This window comes from Protopterus annectens, chromosome 15.part0 (genome assembly GCF_019279795.1).
Source record: "Protopterus annectens isolate FY-2018-M chromosome 15.part0, PAN1.0, whole genome shotgun sequence".
NCBI lineage: Eukaryota > Metazoa > Chordata > Ceratodontiformes > Protopteridae > Protopterus > Protopterus annectens.
In genome coordinates this window covers 111,237,059-111,255,713 of record NC_056749.1, presented here as the reverse complement: position 1 = coordinate 111,255,713, position 18,655 = coordinate 111,237,059, and the positions used below count along the sequence as shown (strand labels likewise).

General features: G+C 38.0%; 1 protein-coding gene across 3 annotated transcripts in view; it reads right to left on the bottom strand.

Annotated features, from left to right (window-relative positions):
• Window positions 1-18,655, bottom strand: part of LOC122789976 (diacylglycerol kinase delta-like) — a 1,345,205-nt gene that overhangs the window by 182,105 nt on the left and 1,144,445 nt on the right. For all 3 annotated transcript variants that reach the window (XM_044057484.1, XM_044057483.1, XM_044057482.1), the window contains exons 10-12: window positions 15,540-15,648; window positions 13,818-13,957; window positions 8,643-8,724 (exon numbers count right to left, since the gene is read on the bottom strand). In XM_044057484.1, coding sequence (XP_043913419.1) covers window positions 8,643-8,724; window positions 13,818-13,957; window positions 15,540-15,648 — 331 coding nt within the window. The remainder of the gene's footprint in view (window positions 1-8,642; window positions 8,725-13,817; window positions 13,958-15,539; window positions 15,649-18,655) is intronic.

Sequence of the window (18,655 nt, the reverse complement as noted above, 5' to 3'; positions counted from 1 at the left end):
AACAAATCTGTTAGAGGAAATTATAAAAAATGTACAATACACTGGTTGCATAAGTGTGCACACCCTTAAACTAATACTTTGTTGTGTGTGCACACAATTAAACTAATACTTTGTTGTGTGTGCACACCCTTAAACTAATACTTTGTTGTGTGTGCACACAATTAAACTAATACTTTGTTGTGTGTGCACACCCTTAAACTAATACTTTGTTGTGTGTGCACACAATTAAACTAATACTTTGTTGTGTGTGCACACAATTAAACTAATACTTTGTTGTGTGCACACCCTTAAACTAATACTTTGTTGTGTGTACACACAATTAAACTAATGCTTTGTTGTGTGTGCACACCCTTAAACTAATACTTTGTTGTGTGTGCACACAATTAAACTAATACTTTGTTGTGTGTGCACACAATTAAACTAATACTTTGTTGTGTGTGCACACAATTAAACTAATACTTTGTTGTGTGTGCACACAATTAAACTAATACTTTGTTGTGTGTGCACACCCTTAAACTAATACTTTGTTGTGTGTGCATACCCTTAAACTAATACTTCGTTGTGTGCACACAGTTAAACTAATACTTCGTTGTGTGTGCACACAATTAAACTAATACTTTGTTGTGTGTGCACACAATTAAACTAATACTTTGTTGTGTGTGCACACAATTAAACTAATACTTTGTTGTGTGCGCACACAATTAAACTAATACTTTTTGTGTGTGCACAATTAAACTAATACTTTGTTGTGTGTGCACACAATTAAACTAATACTTTGTTGTGTTTGCACACAATTAAACTAATACTTTATTGAAGCACATTTTGATTTAATTACAACATTCAGTCTTCTTGGGTACACACCTGCCATCAATTAAAGAGACTCTAATTAACCCCAAATAAAGTTCAGCTGTCCTAGTGGGATTTTCCTGACATTAATCAGTTGCCTGCTACAGCAAAAGCCATGGTTTGCAGACAGCTTACAAAGCATCAAAGGGGATCACATTGTTGAAAGGTATCAGTCAGGAGAAGGGAACAAAAAAAATTCCACAGCATTGGATATACCACGGAACACAGTGAAGACAGTCATCAAAAAGTGGAGAAAATATGGCACAACAGTGACATTCCAAAGAACTGGACGTCCCCTCCAAAATTGTTGAAAAGACAAGACAAAAACTGGTCAGGGAGGCTGCCAAGAAACCTACAGCAACACTGAAGAACCTGCAGGAATTTCTGGCAAGTACTGTTTGTGTACTACATGTGACAACAATCTCCGGTATTCTTCATTTGTCTGGACTATGGGGTAGGGTTGCAAGACGAAAGCCTTTTCTTACACAGAAAAACATCCAGGCCCGGCTAAAATTTGCAAAACAATACATCAAGTCTCCCAAAAGCATATGGGAAAATGTGTTATGGTCTGATGAGACCAAGGTTGAGCTTTTTGGCCCCAATTCCAAAAGGTACATTTGGAGCAAAAACAACACTTCGCATCACCAAAAGAACACCATCCCCACAGTGAAGCATGGTGGTGACAGTATCACACCATCCCAAAGGTGAAGCATGGTGGTGGCAGCATCATGCTTTGGGATTACTTTTCTTCAGCTGGAACTGGGGCTTTACTCAAGGTGGAGGGAATTATGAACAGTTCCAAATACCAAACACGTTCAGCCCAAAACCTTCAGGCATCTACAAGAAAGCTGAAGATGAAGTGGAATTTCACCTTTCAACGCGGCAATGACCACAAGCATACATCAAAATTAGCAAAAGAATGGATTCACAGAAGAAAATTAAAGTTTTGGTATGGCCCAGCCAGAACTCAGACCTAAATCTAATAGAAACTCTGTGGGGTGACCTGAAGAGGGCTGTGCACAAGAGATGCCCTCGCAATCTGACAGATTTGGTGCGCTTTTGCAAGGAAGAGTGGCCAAATATTGCCAAGTCAAGATGTGCTATACTGATAGACTCCTTCCCAAGAAGACTGAATGCTGTAATTAAATCAAAAGGTGCTTCAACAAAGTATTAGTTTAAAGGTGTGCACATGTATACAACCAGCTTATGTGCATTTTTTTTTTTTTTTTTTTTTTTTATATTTTTCTCCTAACAGATTTGTTTTTCAGTTGAATTGTACAGGTTATAGATCACATTAAAAGTGGGAAAAGTTTTGAAATTATTTATTGTGGTCTCAGTTTTTATATCACAAAAACCTGGCATTTTAGGGTCTATATTAGCTAGTCGAAGTGTCAAAAGAACGAACATTCTTTCATAGACTGCTAATATGTGAAAACACACAATTTTGACCGGCTGGAACAACGACTTTTTTCCCAGGGGAAAAAGTCTCTGGGCCATTGTCGGGACTTTGCCATTTCCTCCACTGTGGTGTGATCTCTGAGTTGGTATATTTAAGTAGGGGGTGTGGGGGGGGGGGGATTTGTTTTTTTTTTTTTTTGGAGTAGCGATTTTTTTCCCGTGGGGAAAAAAAAAAATCGCTGTTCCGTATGTTTGACTTTGTGTGTTTTTGCATATTAGCATTTGATGAAAGAGCATTTGCTCTTTTGACACTTCGAGTAGCTAATATAGACCCACATTTTAACAGGGGTGTGTACACTTTTTATATCCACTGTATGTATATATATATATATATATATATATATATATATATATATATCTATAGAGAGAGAGAGAGACACACACACACACACACACACACACACACACACACACACACACACACACACACACACACACACACACACACACACACACACACACACACACACACACACACACACAAACTCTAAGGTCACTGAACATTGGGGGAACTGGAAAAATGTCCTTACCCCTTACATCAGTGTTCTTACACTTTATCCTGTTAATATGTATTACTTCATGAAGACTTGACATTTTTATTAAATGTCATCAGGGGTCAGTGAGTTTTTTATCAACATAAAGTCATGTTCTTCTAGGAATATGTGCAGGTGTGTTGTTTACTATCAGGATAGCTTTTCATGATAAGCACACGTGTTGTGATTGGTAGTTCAGCTGTAAATTAGGGTCTACTTTTATTAAAAGAAATAAAAAAGCTACAAGCAGCTGTAGTGTGCATATGAAACAAGAATTATGTGCTGAAAAGATGTGACACCATTTTGTTTTTCTTTTTATGTAGTAGTTCTGTGTTTCTGAGATTTTTATTTAATGGTTTAATTTTGTTTTGAAAGCTCCAGGCAGTACCTTTAGCGGTAAACATGTTGAAAGAGAACAAGCTGTCATGGAACTCCTCCTGAAGCCCTGAACAGATAATACAAAATACAGTACAGAATTACATAAAATTTAATTTTAGAAATAGTTCTGTTACACTTACATGATTTTTACATCTCTCATCCATATTAGTTCTTTGGGTTCTACAAGACTTAATTTATCAAATCTACTCCTAACCTATGGCCAATGCCTGTATGGAGCAGTGTCTCTATGGGGTTGTTTTCACATTCTAAAAACATGCCGAGCATTTCCACCTGAAACTCAGGTGTGCAACAGTGCACAGAATCTAGATAGTGCCTATGGGGGGGGGGTGCATTGTATATACTAACCACTTTGTGCATCATCTATAGTGCACAGTATCCTCAAGAAAGGAGAACATGGACCACAGACTGTGCTCCATATCAGGGCTTAGGTGATTCACTACGTTGACTAATGTCGCCAAAAACAAGTATAGCTATTTGCTGGTGATAAATTGGTAAAGGACCCAACCTACTCTAACCTATGCCAGGGACCCATGCAAACAGTGAGAGGGAGTATATGTACCCCTTTTGGCCAGTGTGTGCCCACCATAAAGCCCAACAGCTATGTGTCAATAGACTACTGGCTGGCTGGTGCCCATTTGCCCAACTTGGGTTACCTGTGATAGCTTTGCTGAGTGAAAGCTGGACATAAAACCAATCAACCTGCAAAACATGAACTAAGAATTGCTACAATCAATTTAGGTTGACTGATAGAGTGCAGCCTTGACATGGATGACATAATATTAAAGAGGAAGATGGATATCTTATGTATCCAGGAGACAACATGGAAGGGCAATGCAAAGCTACTCGGCTTGGGATCTACAGTCTACTACTCATGAGTAGGAAATACTAGAAATAGTGTGAGAACTGTGATGAAGAAGAAGACAGTGAGGGATGTCATCAGAATTAGTGACAAAATCATGGCAATCAGACTCCAGTGTAATGATAGGGCAATATTCATAATCTCAACCTATGCACACAGCCTTTGGCTAACGAAGTTCGCAGATGACTGCAAACTAGGAGCCATAATTGAGTCTCCAAATGATGTGGACATCTTACAGAAGGGCCTCACTAAGACAGATGCCTGGTGTCAGAGCCATGGCCTCAAGCTCAATGCCAAAAAGTGCATTGTCATCCCCTTTGTTAAAAACTCTGTACCCATGAACTATCACATAGGCGGCAGTCTATTTAATGCCGAATGTGTGATAAGAGACCTGGGGACCCAGGTGGACAGTAGTCTCTCCTTTGATAATCACATCGCCACAGTAGTCAGGAAATCCTTCTACGTGGCACACCTCATCATAAAAGGGTTCTCATCTAGGAAAAAAGAGGTCATTGTAACCCCTCTACTCAACACTCATTAGATCCATTATAGAGTACAACGCCCCTTTTGGAATGTACCTCACAAGACATCTGCATCAGCTGGAAAGGCCACAGAAGTACCTCACAAAGAGGATTACTGGCCTCAAACAGATGCCCTACACTGACCATCTCAAAAAACTCAAGCTTTACTCCGTAGCATATCGCCTACTCCAAGGTGATCTCTGCCTAATATATAAAACTATGTCAAACCCAGAGCTGTTGGACATGCTACACCTAAAGAAATCCCAATCCCTCTGAGCTACATGCTCTAGGGACCTAAACCTTGTCACCACAATAAACAGGACATGCTGGAGGGATAGATTCCTGTCCTAGAGACTTCCCATACGTTGGAACAAGCTACCCATCTATGTCAAGCAAAGTTCCTCATTAGCACTCTTCAAGAAAAATCTTGATAAGTGGATGGGAAATAGGAAATACACCCCGGGGATCACTTCTGTGACTCTGCTCGACAGGGACACAGGAAAATAACTTTCTTGGGTGGCGTAAGCCAGGGAACCTTGTTGGCTAGGCTTACTTAGGTCCTTGGGCTGATAGCCTAGTACCTACATATGAACCTACCTAGAAGGATTGTGTATTGGGTGAAAATTTGTCTGATTTGGTAAACATAAAGTTTTGGATCAAAAAGAGAAATTATGGATTGTTAATTTAGCAGTTCTGTTTAAATTGGGACTTAATGAACATTTTTAATTTTCAGTGTTGCTGCTTTTTTTACTATAGGGTGTTCTGTTGTTTTAAATTTGAATTTTACTGTTCTTCCTTGTTCACTTTACAGTTATGCATCATCACAGTGTTCCCTGTCACGCACTGATGACGCCAATAAGGTGAAACCAGTTTGCTGATATGTTTTTTTTTTTCCCTTCAGCAGCACTGAATAGTGCTCTTTTGCAGTTTGGAGGCCTGCTGGTTTAAAAAGTAATCATTAGGTATAAGGATGTTATTTTAATGTATTTTGTGCACTGGTGAGATTAAAACTGACACGTTTAAAGGGAAGGTTCTGGATATATCATTTAACTGTTTGAAAACATTAAGTACACTGAAGACTGTTTACATGTATTGGACATTTAAAAGGAAGCTTCTGAACATATTATTTCATGCTGAATTAACTGCTTAAAAACAGTAAGTACTCTGAAGACTGTTACATTTATTAGGAAGTTTAAAAGGAACTTTCTGGCTACATTTTTAAACAGATTTTCTGTTTGATAACAGCATTTGGAAATGGACTCTCTTTGAATAACACTGCATTACAACGGACTTTAGAGATATTTATACAAGTGCTGGATATTTTTTTGCTGTTGGTGTTGTACTTTGAAACCTTGCACAGTATTAAGTATGTGCACCACTTCTGAGTTGTGGTATATATATACACACACACACACACACATACACACACACACACACACACACACACACACACACACACACACACACACACACACACACACACACACACACACACACACACACACACACCTCATCAGAAGGGCTTTTCATCCAGAAAAAAGGAGGTCATTGTCCTACTGTACTCATCCCTCATTAGACCCATTATAGAGTACAACGCCCCATTTAGTATGTACCTCACAAGACATCTGCAACAGCTGGAAAGGCCACAGAAATACCTCACTAAAGGAATCACAGGCCTAAAGCAGATGCCCTATGCTGACTCTCTAAAAAAACTCCAGCTATACTCTGTGGCATATCGTCTACTCAGAGGCGATCTCTGCTTAACATACAAGGCCATGTCAAACCCTGAGCTGTTGGACATGCTCCACTTAAAGAAATTGCAATCCCTCACAGCCACATGCTTCAGGGATCTAAACCTTGTCATCACAATGAACAAAACATGCTGGAGGGATAGGTTCTTGACCCAGAGACTCCCCATACTCTGGAATAGACTGCCCATACATGTCAAGCAGAGTGCCTCCTTGGCACTCTTGAAAAGGAATGTTGACGATTGGATGAGAGATAGGAAATTCACCCCAGGGATCACGTCAGTTGCCCTACTAGGCAGGGGTCCAGGGAAGTAAATATTGTGGGAAGAAATATCCAGGGAATTGTTATGGCTAGGCTTGTATAGGCCCTAGGGCTGATAGCCTAGTACCAACCTATGAACCTATATATATATATATATATATATATATATATATATATATATATATATATATACACACACACACACACACACACACACACACACACACACACACACACAAAGAGAGATATGTCTGTGAGCCTGTCTGCCTGCTTCTGGACGTGTGTGTTTAGGCATTAGATATTAAATACTCACATAACTTACATTTTACATGTAAAATACTTCTTCCAACAACAATTATATATACAATAGCAAATTTCAAACATGAGGCGTAGGAACTACTGCAAATCAAAAATATATAAAAAAGAAAAAAGTAATAGTAGAAATAATGCTCTTCCTGGGTTGTAGAGGTCCTCTAGCTGTCGTGCTGGGTGTTAGAATACCCCTGGGCATGCATTATTTCTACAATAACACTCACCCCCTGTCAGAAATTTTTGCTTGCCTGTTAGCCCTTTTGGGGTGGTGAGTTGTTAACATTTCTTTCAGGCATCATGGTTTGAAAAAAAAAAGTTTGTAAAAAAAAAAAAAAATTTCTGGATTCAGCAGGCATAATTATTAAGACCATTAACTCTGCAAAATTTTTGTCAGATAATAAATTCTTAAATATATCTCTCCTAATCAGGAAATACAACTATGTATTATGGATACAGAAAGCATAAGGCATCACTTTCTACCATTCAAATTTCAATCATCTAGGGTATTAGGGTTTAGTCATCTAAGGCTGCAGATAATCAGTGCTGTTAAGGATGCAAAATATACTAAGTCCACATTTCAGATAAGAAAGTTGTAGAAAATTCTCTGACCTGCAGTCATGATATACTTAATTGCACTGTTCACTTAAAATCCTACATATACTTTCTTCTTACATACTCCACATAATAAATTCATAACATGCTCCATGAGCTACTCCTGAGAAATTCACTGGATGTTCTGTACGTCTCTGTTGCTACTACTGGTGTTGGGACGTGACATACATTGGAAAATTCTTTTATCCATCCGCAACACTATAATGTCTGACTGGCAAACATTAAGACTATGACATTCTAAGACAGACTGCTTTTAGCTCCAGAAACTAAAAGGTCAGAGGAATTAAATTTCTCAAGAAAAAGATTTGACTCTACAGCTGTATCTCATAGGAACTGATGCACTGCATTCTGTACAGTGAATCACTGTAGATGAATTCCTATTTTAACTTTGTTATATCTGAAATCTTCTGCACAGTCACTGTCTTTGTAAATTACTAGCTGTTAGTTAATATTTGGACAACACAGGTAAATAGGAAACTCTACACTCTTCAAACGAAATAATGCAGTTTAATCAGATAAACGGTGGTGGTGCTGCGGTAGTGTTGTCGCCTCACAGTAAAACGTTGTCCCATTTGATTCTCAGCTAGAGCATCTTCTGTGTGGAGACATGCGTGAATGGGCGTACCTTCATTGAAGGTTATGCGTCAGAGCCGGCAACTCGGCACGTAAAAATCTACTGCCAATAATTAGCGGACTGGAGTTCCGCTGTGGCGACCCCTAACCGGGAAAAGCCGAAAGACACAGCAACTCAGATAAAATCCACAAATGGTATCTCTCAGATGAGTAATGCAACATATTCAGGGATGTTGTCAGCAAAAAAAGACAGACTGGGTTTATAATATTTTAACTTGAATAATAATTAATGTAACACTTTTTTATGCTCTGTCCAAGGCTTTCTAGAAAGGAGCACATGGTTAAATGAGTGCCTAAATCATCTCAAACACAAACATCATACTGATCACATCTGCAAGAAAATGGGTTGCGTATATTCTCTGCAGGAATTACCACTTGGTGTACATAATCTGGTTATGAAAAGCTCATTCTGTATGTTTACCTTCTGTAGCCAGTAAGTGAAAATAATGCTTCTCATACCATTGTGCTGGGGTCTCCATTTTCTTCGTCAGTAATCAGTGGAGTGGGCTGTTTGGGTTCTTCATAAGTCAAAATGCTCCACCTATAGGAAAGCAAAAAAAAAAGTTTAACTTTTTGTGTTAATCTTCAACTCCATGGCATTTAGAAGGAAGTGTTATTTCCAGATTTTAGTGTAAACTTTTTAAAGTATTTTTTTTGTTTTCATCTGTGTTTCCATATGCCAGAATGATTCATTGTTGGTGGATGTATGTTTCTGTGCATGTGTATAAGTGTCTATCTGTGATTTTACACATTTCTTTTTCATGCTGAAAAACATTGGTACTCATGTTAGAAAAAACTCAGAAGTGATTGCTAATATGGATCTTGCAGAACAGACATCTTTTTCTCTTGCTACTCTATGCTGTCAATATCTCAGGACTTAGATCAGTGAACTAGACCTTGACAAAATGTCACTCAACCATCCCCACCTGCAATGTTCTAACCATCCCCAACTGCAATGTTCTAACCATCCCCACCTGCAATGTTCTAACCATCCTCAGCTGCAATGTTTTAACCATCCCCCCTGCAATGTTCCAACCATACCCACCTGCAATGTTCTAACCATACCCACCTGCAATGTTCTAACCATCCTATCTAGTATCCACATATGAACTCCATCTGTTTGTCTGTCTAGACACCTATCTGTCATTTATCTTCCCTCAATCCAAGCAGAACTCATCGAAGTTATGGAAGTTTTATCATCATGTACTCTCTAGGTTAAGCTATAAAGACTTTAGCTTGCATAAAAGGTCAGGATGAGTCTTCTTAGCACCTAAGAACATTTATCAATAGAACCTGAGCCACACCTGACTGAGATTCTGCCTTCCTGATAGATTAGCTTAAGAAATGTGTAAGTTGCAAAGAATGGTGTAACTGCTGTATGTACATATGACTACAGGTAATTGTGCTATAACTGTGTCATTTAAGATATACAGTGTAAGTGAGCCAGGCATGGAGTTTTCTGGGACAGAATTACTGAGTAACTGAAGTGGGAGAGAGACAGTGAGACAGACAAGACAGGAAGGACAGACTTCATTTCCCATCTTCTGACCTACTCACTGAAGATCTTAGCCAAGAAGGTAAACCAAATAGGATGGCAATATTTAGTTTATGTGGCAGAAGAAGAAAGTATGAAAGCCATTCATTCATTAATCATTTCCTGTTACCTGCTTTGCCATATTCAAGGTCGCAGGCAGCTGATGCCTGTCCTTTCAGGCAGCTGGCATAAGGCATGGATCCAATCCTGGGCAGGGCGTGAGCCCAAAGAAGGATACACGACTGCACATGCTCACTCAAGATTAGAATGGATCTCCATATCTGCTGTTAATATTTCAGCATTCTAAAAACTGCAGTTGTGGCCATCAGACATGTAACAGACACCTTTGAAATGATGATATTTATATCAGAGCCAGGTAAGTGGACTTATTCAACAAAGATCCGGTTTAGCCATTACTCAGACCACAAATAAGTCACAAATATAAATAAATAATGTACAGGGTGGGGTATAGCCATATCAATTAGCAGCCCTGAGACGCAAATTATTAGGTTAATTAGAATTTTAAAAGGGGGAGTAAATGTTTAAGTAAATCTGAAAGAAATGCATTCAGGTAAAAAATCAGCTGCAAAGGAAATTACAGATTAACATGGCACTTATTAACAGTGAGGTGGAGATCTTGTCATGTGAAGCCATAAGTGTTGATAAAGGTGCAGTATTGGGAAGAAAACATGACTGATGGCCATACCAAGAGCTTATATTTTCAGTCAACGAGGTGTAATTTCACTCTTTTATGCAGATGAATAAGACCTTGAGTCTGTATCAGATATACAGATAGTCTGTTTTCATGACTGGTAGCTATTCTGGTGTTCATTCTAGATGCTTCTATAGTACATAATATGTAACTGCTGGAAACAGATCTGAGGTACACATAATGATAACTGGGTGTTAACAGGTGGTCTAGAGAGCAGAATATTTTGGGTCTATGCCATTTTGTTGAATCACAAAATAGCACACACCTCTTTCAGTGAAAAATTTTCCAGGGCAAGGCAACGGTTGGCCACCATCTGGAATTTGCCATTTTCCCTGTTGTAGTGAGATCTCGGAGTTGGTAGATTTAGTTAGGGGGTGTGGGGTCACAGCTCCCCCTCATTGGGGGTTGTAGGGTGCATATGCCCCCACCTGGACAGGTGTTAAGTTTTATTATTTTGTTCACAGTCACTCAGGTGGCCTTGCCATAGCAAAAAGTTTGCTGAAAAGTCCATTCAATGATTAGTAGCTTCACTATATAGGTGTTCGATGAAGAGGTATTCTCTACTTTGTGATTTGACAAAATGTCACAGACCCAAATATTTTATTGGGGTACTTCCATTTAATTAACTTGCAATCATCCCAGATAGTTGGGAATGATATAATGGTGCATGTGCATGCATGTCAGAAGGTTAAAAGTGAGTTACTGATTGGTCAAAATAAATCAACCAAATGGAGGTATCATCCAAGAAAAGGTAGCTTTTGATGAAATCTTTGAAGTTTTTTTGCCATTTCCAGTGAAGAGGAACAAAAATACTTGCTTATATTAACTAGAGGACTTCAGGGTATGCAATTACCTACACAGTGGGTGTGGGTCTCCAAAGAAACTTCCAGTCATTTTGCTTTCAGAAGTCTTTTTCTCACTAATGACACCATTTGGTCAGCTGCACATTGGCTGACTAACCTAGTCATGGATAAAGATGGGTATCATGTTTTGTAATATCTTCCAGGTATTACAAAACATGGGTATCATGTTTTCTAACATCTGGATGATATTTTAACACAGGTAATCAATGACAGGAAGTGGTAACCCTTAGTCAAACTGTTCTACAAGTATCACTTTCCAGTGGCTGTTTGGATTTTGGGTTAGGGTATCTGACTATCTTAAACCATAGCTGCTTTAGGATTTTTATTGTTTGGTATTCTGTACTGTGCCTGCAGATCTGGTTTGCATCTAGCTATACACCAAGGTAACTGAAAGTGTTTAATGGGGTGCTAGAGCAGAGGTGTCAGAATGCATTTCTTCAAGTAAAATTATTTCAGACACTGCTTCCATGTCTAGGACAAAAAATAATTTTGTTCTGTGAATTTCTTTCATTGTTTCTATGCAAGCTATGACATACAATATCTCTGTGTTCTGGATAACTATTTCAGACACCATGCTACAAGTACTTATTGCCAGCTAAGATAAGGAAGCAAAGGCATACTTTGTTAAGCTGCAGTGTGAACAAATGACAGTTTCAGAGGAGTGCTGTTAGAAACATTATAGCCACAAATGAGTAGATCATTATATGGGATGACCTTGCTTTTTTGACATGTTATGAAAGGAAATTTACTGAACAGAGAGTGAAAGAAACATGTTCAGAACTGGAGAAGCTTCCAGAAATGTGACAATCCGAGCTGTTATTTAGATGGTGAAACAAAAAATTATTATATGACTTAACTGTCAACTGAAAAATGTGAATTGTGACTGAAAAATATTCCAAAAGAACCATCTAAGCTGAGGAACTACTGATTTTGTACTTTAAGTTAAGTTAGCTATTTAATCTAACATTTTATGTTCTCTTTTGTTATTCTCAAGATGCTGCTGTCCTATTCAGAAGAAAACCTATTTGCCACAAAACAACTGTCATATATTCAAAATAAAACCAATCTGCCACAAAATAACTTAAGTCTGCAAGACTTTACATGAGACAAGCTACAGTCAGAGCTTTTCAGAAAGCACATTAACCTATTCAAAAGCGAAATCAGTGTACAGTTTCCAGCTTGAAATACTGAGTTGAATCAGAGCACTAATTTGGCACTTAATGCATTGACCAATTGTGTAGGAATGGTAAGTGACTGGTCCTGTACCAGGTAATTCACATGAAGGCGTATTGGGATGATACAACACTACAGGTGGTGTATATCATAAAAGTGTTGAATAGCAGGGGTCCAGGACTGGGGCCTTAGAGGACTCCAAAACAGTCCTGCTGGGCCATGCTTCACTTAATGATATTGACTCGGAAACACTGGTGTTTTGGTTAGTTTTGAATGGATTTACTATGCTGCCTTAAAAGCACGAGCAACAAATACAATGGCTTATACATTACTACCTCAAGTATTTTATTAGCTCTAAATATACACATACAAGAGCAAAGTGCAATCAAGTAAATGAAACACTAAAGCAACTCTCTTTGCAGAAGACAATCCCTCCTGCATCTCCACAACCCCTATACATTTAAAATTTCACTCCAAGGCTGCTGTAACTTGAGGAAAAAGTAATAATCATTAAAACATGAAAACATCAATCGCTCTTTTCTCGACTACTCTTCAATCTTTGAGTGCAACAACAAAGTACATTTTGAGGCTAAACACACAGGTACAATAAGTAGGAAGCAAGCAAGGCTTAAGATGTCAGCACCTGAATCCCATGCGCTTCTGGATACAGTTTTGTTCACAATCTCTTAAAGTAGCCTCTTCAGTTTTAGCACAAGACCTTCATAAGGCTGACAGAAATTGAGCCTATGACTAGGCATTTGCACATGTTGATTTTAGTGTTTCCAGTCAGATAAATGCATTCATGACAGCGCTGTATTGTGGATGGAAGCTGTGCTGTCTGTGGTTTGGTACGGCAGGTTTTGCAATATATCCCATGACTTTGGTATTCATTCAGTCATCAATTTTGGAGTCATCAGCCTCATCTCCCTACAAATAAGTATGGAATTTGTAGAGCAAAATAAAACAAGAATGGTACATTAAGCAGAGTATGCTTTGTATTCTCCGAAATGGCTGCCAATACCCCCATCAACAGCAAATTCTAAAAGTATGTGTATATTTGAAACTACAACTTATGTTTTCTCTTACTTTAATACCAGGAATATGAAAACTGGAGAGGTCACAGTTATGCAAGTGCTGACATGGATTTTACCAGTTACTGTACAGAGAACAGTTTATTGTGATTCAGTGGCAACTGACCGCAGAGCACCTCATGCTACTTAGTCCAAAATATTTTCCACAATACTACAGACTTTCTACACTGTGGCATGCTGGTCATCATGCTCTGCTTTGCATCTGTTACTCTTCTCTATAAACATGTATGTTAACAGTTGCCAACTTGGAACAAATCATACCTGTCAAGCATCTTTGTGCTGGCCCTTTCCAGTTTTTCCAGGATCTGAAGCAGTTGTGCATCATCATCACAGACACCTCCCCAACCTAGTACTCGGGCAAGATCATTTCCAGTTCCTAAAGGCAACACTCCCAGTTGGCACTGTTAAGAGAGAATGACAGAGACACACAGACAAGTGAAGCTTAGTCCATTAATAACAGAAGAAATGATAATGTACTCATTTAGGAAACCTTTTACTTGGGATTCAAGGTGCCAATAAACAAGGAACATAATATAAATACAAGTTCATAGGTAAATGCTCGACTATCTGCCCTTGTGGGCTATTTTAAGCCTACCCAGTTTCCCCTCCAAAGGTGAGAATCAAACCTTGTACCTTGTGTCTACGAGGTAAATAACTTAACCATTATAAAAACTGAAGAAAGAGTACAAGAAGGAAGGACAGGAATGAATAGTTAAAACTAGGAAAATAAAAAAAAAAAAAACAGTTACTCTGAGTGTTTAACAACAACTGAAAATATCACGTGAACAAATGTGTTTCCTTGATTTATGGGATCATCAAAAAGTCATTACTGACAGCAGGCTTCTATGAACTACTTCCTTGTAAATAACAGTGGACTGACATTCAGAGCTATTCATAAGGAGAATATGCCCAGCTCACCTATGTATATATAACAACTCCAAGATTACAGCACCTTGGATTATGTTATATGAGGCCATTTGAATTGTACACAAACACACTTGTAAGATGGTTAATCATTACACTTCAGTATTATATTGCTTAGAAAGGCCATAAATGTGTTATCCCTCTGTCTCAGCCATACCTCTCAACTGTCCAGAATGTTCAGATTATGGTTCGTATTTTTAGTCTATTCCTCAAAAAAATATTTTTTTGGCAAAACACTGAGGATTGAAGTCATTATATAATGAGAGACATTCAAGTTGCAGATTTTATATCATTCAGAAAATGCATGCCAATGCAAAATTTATCATTCTAGCACATTTCAAAGTTTTTAAGAAAAATATTTAAAATGTGTCCCTGGGTTTGGAGCTTTGTCCCCATATTATTTTTGGCTTTGTCCAGAATTCTTTTGCTAAGAGGTTGACAGGTGTGGTCACAGTAATGGAAAAGTGTTCAGAAGTACACAAAGCCTAACCCAAGTTAGAAAAAAAAAAACATAGCTTTCTTATAAAAAAAGATAAAAAAAGAAATGTGAGGGTAGATGAATATAACAATGACAGAGTATTTTCATTGTATTTGACTTTTAGTGTGTGTGTGTGTGTGTGTGTGTGTGTGTTTTATCTCTCTGACAACATCAGTCAAGGTGAAATGCTACTTCTACAAGAATAGTTACCAAGGGTGTAGATTCTACGGAGTATGATTTTCTAGACATTACTTAGAGAAACTATGGCTTTTTAGGTCATACTGTGTCCACAACAGTCTAAATTAAGGCCGGTTATAAAAGTTACATATATTGATAAAATATATACTTAATGGTTTTAGAGAGAAAGTGGTGCAAACATTTAAGTGTTGGGGGGAATGTGTCAAATTTGTAAGTGTCAGGTGGGATGGGGGGTCAGCAATAACAGCATACGACTACAAATTTAAAATTCTCTAGCTACACCCTCATCATTTATCTGTTTTCTAAAAAGAAAAGATAAAATACAGAAAAATGGGCATATGAAATTTCTTGAATTAAACTAGGTATGCAACATTTCAACTTACCTGCTTGTTAAGACCCAATTTATCAATTTCTGATAATGCCCAAGCAACACTCCCATCACCACCACAGACCAAGATCCGAAAAGCAACAAACTTTTGAAAGAGCTGTAATCTGAGAGGAGAAATCATGAAATTATTAAGTGTTTTAGGTGATAATCATTTTGTGTGCAGTACTTTTAAAAGCAAAACTGTTATCTTACAAACATTTATCTGGTAAAAAAGCAGGCCCTTGGTTCTTTATTGGTGCAAGTAATTTTGTAGCAATGTGTAAAATAAGATGACGGTGGGGATAACCAAAACACTTAGAAAGACTGTCCCATAAACAGTCAATGTCAATAAAATAAATAATAAAATGGCTGGAGATTGGTATTTGTTTTCTTTTTTTTTTCATTATGTAACCTAACCATACAGTAGTTACATTTACACCCCCAAACACACAAATATGGATGGTGTGTATAACGGCCTCTCTATCCCAGGCTAGTAATCAAGGAGACTCAATCCTTACCACTGACACTGATGAGAGGCAGTCACTAAAAACAGGAGTGGATTTACATAGTATTTTAAGATGCAGCTCTCTACACTAAGCACAAGTTCCCCGAAGAGCATACAGGGAACACACTCCAGACCTGGGACTGGACTATCTGTCTCTCCAAATCCCAAACAAAACTCACTTTGGTGCACTGTGTTCCAGATCCTGGGTATCTGATTTTCAAGCACACACACACACACACACACACACACACACACACACACACACACACACACGCACACACGCACACACGCACACACGCACACACACACACACACACACACACACACACACACACACACACACACACACACACACACCTGGGAAAGGCTGGTACAGATTTACTAACTGTAGCCCTTATTCCCAGACTATAAGTTAACTTTGCTGCCACCAGTCAACCACCCTCAGGCTTTTACAAGGGTATCCAATAATACTGAGTAAAATCAATACTAAAATGGTGGAGTGAAGCCAAAGCAGCCAGGCTTTTCGGAGTGGTCAAAGCATTACTATAATAACGACAAGTACTCTCAAGACATTAAAAGTATTCTCTAAAAGACCAGCCACAATGAAAGGTATAAAAATATTTAATAATAATTAATAAAAAAGAAAACATGAGAATACTAAATATTTAAGTACAATAAACATCAGAGTTTCAATAGCAGAAGAAATAAAAATAACAGATTCAAACAGATGCAGAGAAACAATACTCAACTAATCTCACTGTATTTCCTGATTGTCTAAAGAATAGCTATTCTGTAGCTAACTTAATACAGCAAGGCAAAATTAGATGTTGAGATGCTTACTTTCACAAGGCAAGGTGATGAGCTTCTAACAGTTTGAACTGAACAACTAACTGTCTCTGACAACTGTCACAGAATTTTTATATCAGGTTCCAAATAAAACAAAGCAAAACAAGCTGCTGTGTGAGTTTCATCCTCTCACTGCTGGTTATAAAATGACATCACATTTGATCACCTGGCTCTGGTACAATACACATTCAGCTTTGCTAAGATCTGTTGTAGTATTTGAAAATTATAGAACAATTTCAAAAAACTTCTATTCTTTGTTTAAACATAAACATTTAATCAGTTATAATAACACTGTTGATGCATTTTTTAGCACAAGCATCTGTACAAGTCCATGTGACAGTCAAACGACACAAAACTACCCACAAAACTCCAGCCAACTCTGATGGCACATGCCACACCCCACTCTCCCTGACACAGATGGCAACACCCCACACGATCACAGTGTGTTTACAGATTAGTTTTCTTTCTGTAAAAAACTCAGTTGTGACATTTTACTTTTTATATATTTTTTGGAATTAGCTTTTTGAACTGATGCTTTTAAATGTGGTCAGGAATAACAATTGTAGGGCACATGATTCACCTAATAGTCTCTGTGACAATTTTATTATTTTTGATTTCATCCCACAAGCACTTACAGAGATACACATACACAACACATACACACACAAGCATGCATGCATACACATGAGCACATATTCCAAATTTCATACACAGCCACACAGACACCAGTACAGTCGTACACATAGCCATAACTCACAATCATGCCTGAAAATACACATATACATGGAAAACATATTGTTGCAGCTATTACAGGCTCAAAGCCACCACAGGAAGCAATGGGTGTTCACCTCTCACTGCTCTGCTTTGAAACAGTGCAGTAGAGCCTGCTTTGAATTGCTCTGCCATGGTATTTTGATCTTGGTGTACAACTCCATGGTACAATACATTACTAACTAATTTACATAACGAAGCACTACCACACTTTGTACTGAGCCACCATTATCCACTTACACAGCTCTATTAGAAATAAGACCATGACTCACAACTCTAATAACAAATGATAAATAAATGTGAAAAACTAATTTTAACAAAACACAAACTTACCAAATGAACACTGCAATACAAATAACTAAATGCAGTGAGAAACAATGAAATAGAGACAAACAAAAATAGAAAAATAAGAAAAGTATGACGTAAAGCAAATGAACAACTACTATAAAAATAACAACACTACAAGAAAATACAACATACACAAAAATGTAATCTCAGAACTATACTATGCAATCAGTTATGTTCAATAAATAGAAAACTTCTTGGTTGAACTTGTGATATTATAGATTACCTACACTAAAAAGAATGCTGTCCAGTTAATAGCATTCATGGATTTGTTACTTGTGCCTGCGTATATAATATCCTTTACTCATGCCAATCTGGAGCGCACACACACATACACACACACACACACACACACACATATATATATATATATATATATATATATATATATGGGTACATGTCAGTCCACCGACAAGTTGGAAGACCGACATTCACTCCACCGACACATGAAAAGATCGACAGCGCAAACACGGACATTTAACAGGTAAGACTTTTAATTTCGCTAATCATGCCTACCATGTTTTAGTAAGTGTGGCAGTGTTATGCATGTGTGGTAGGCATGATTAGCGAAATTAAAAGTCTTACCTGTTAAATGTCCGTGTTTGCGCTGTCGATCTTTTCATGTGTCGGTGGAGTGAATGTCGGTCTTCCGACTTGTCGGTGGA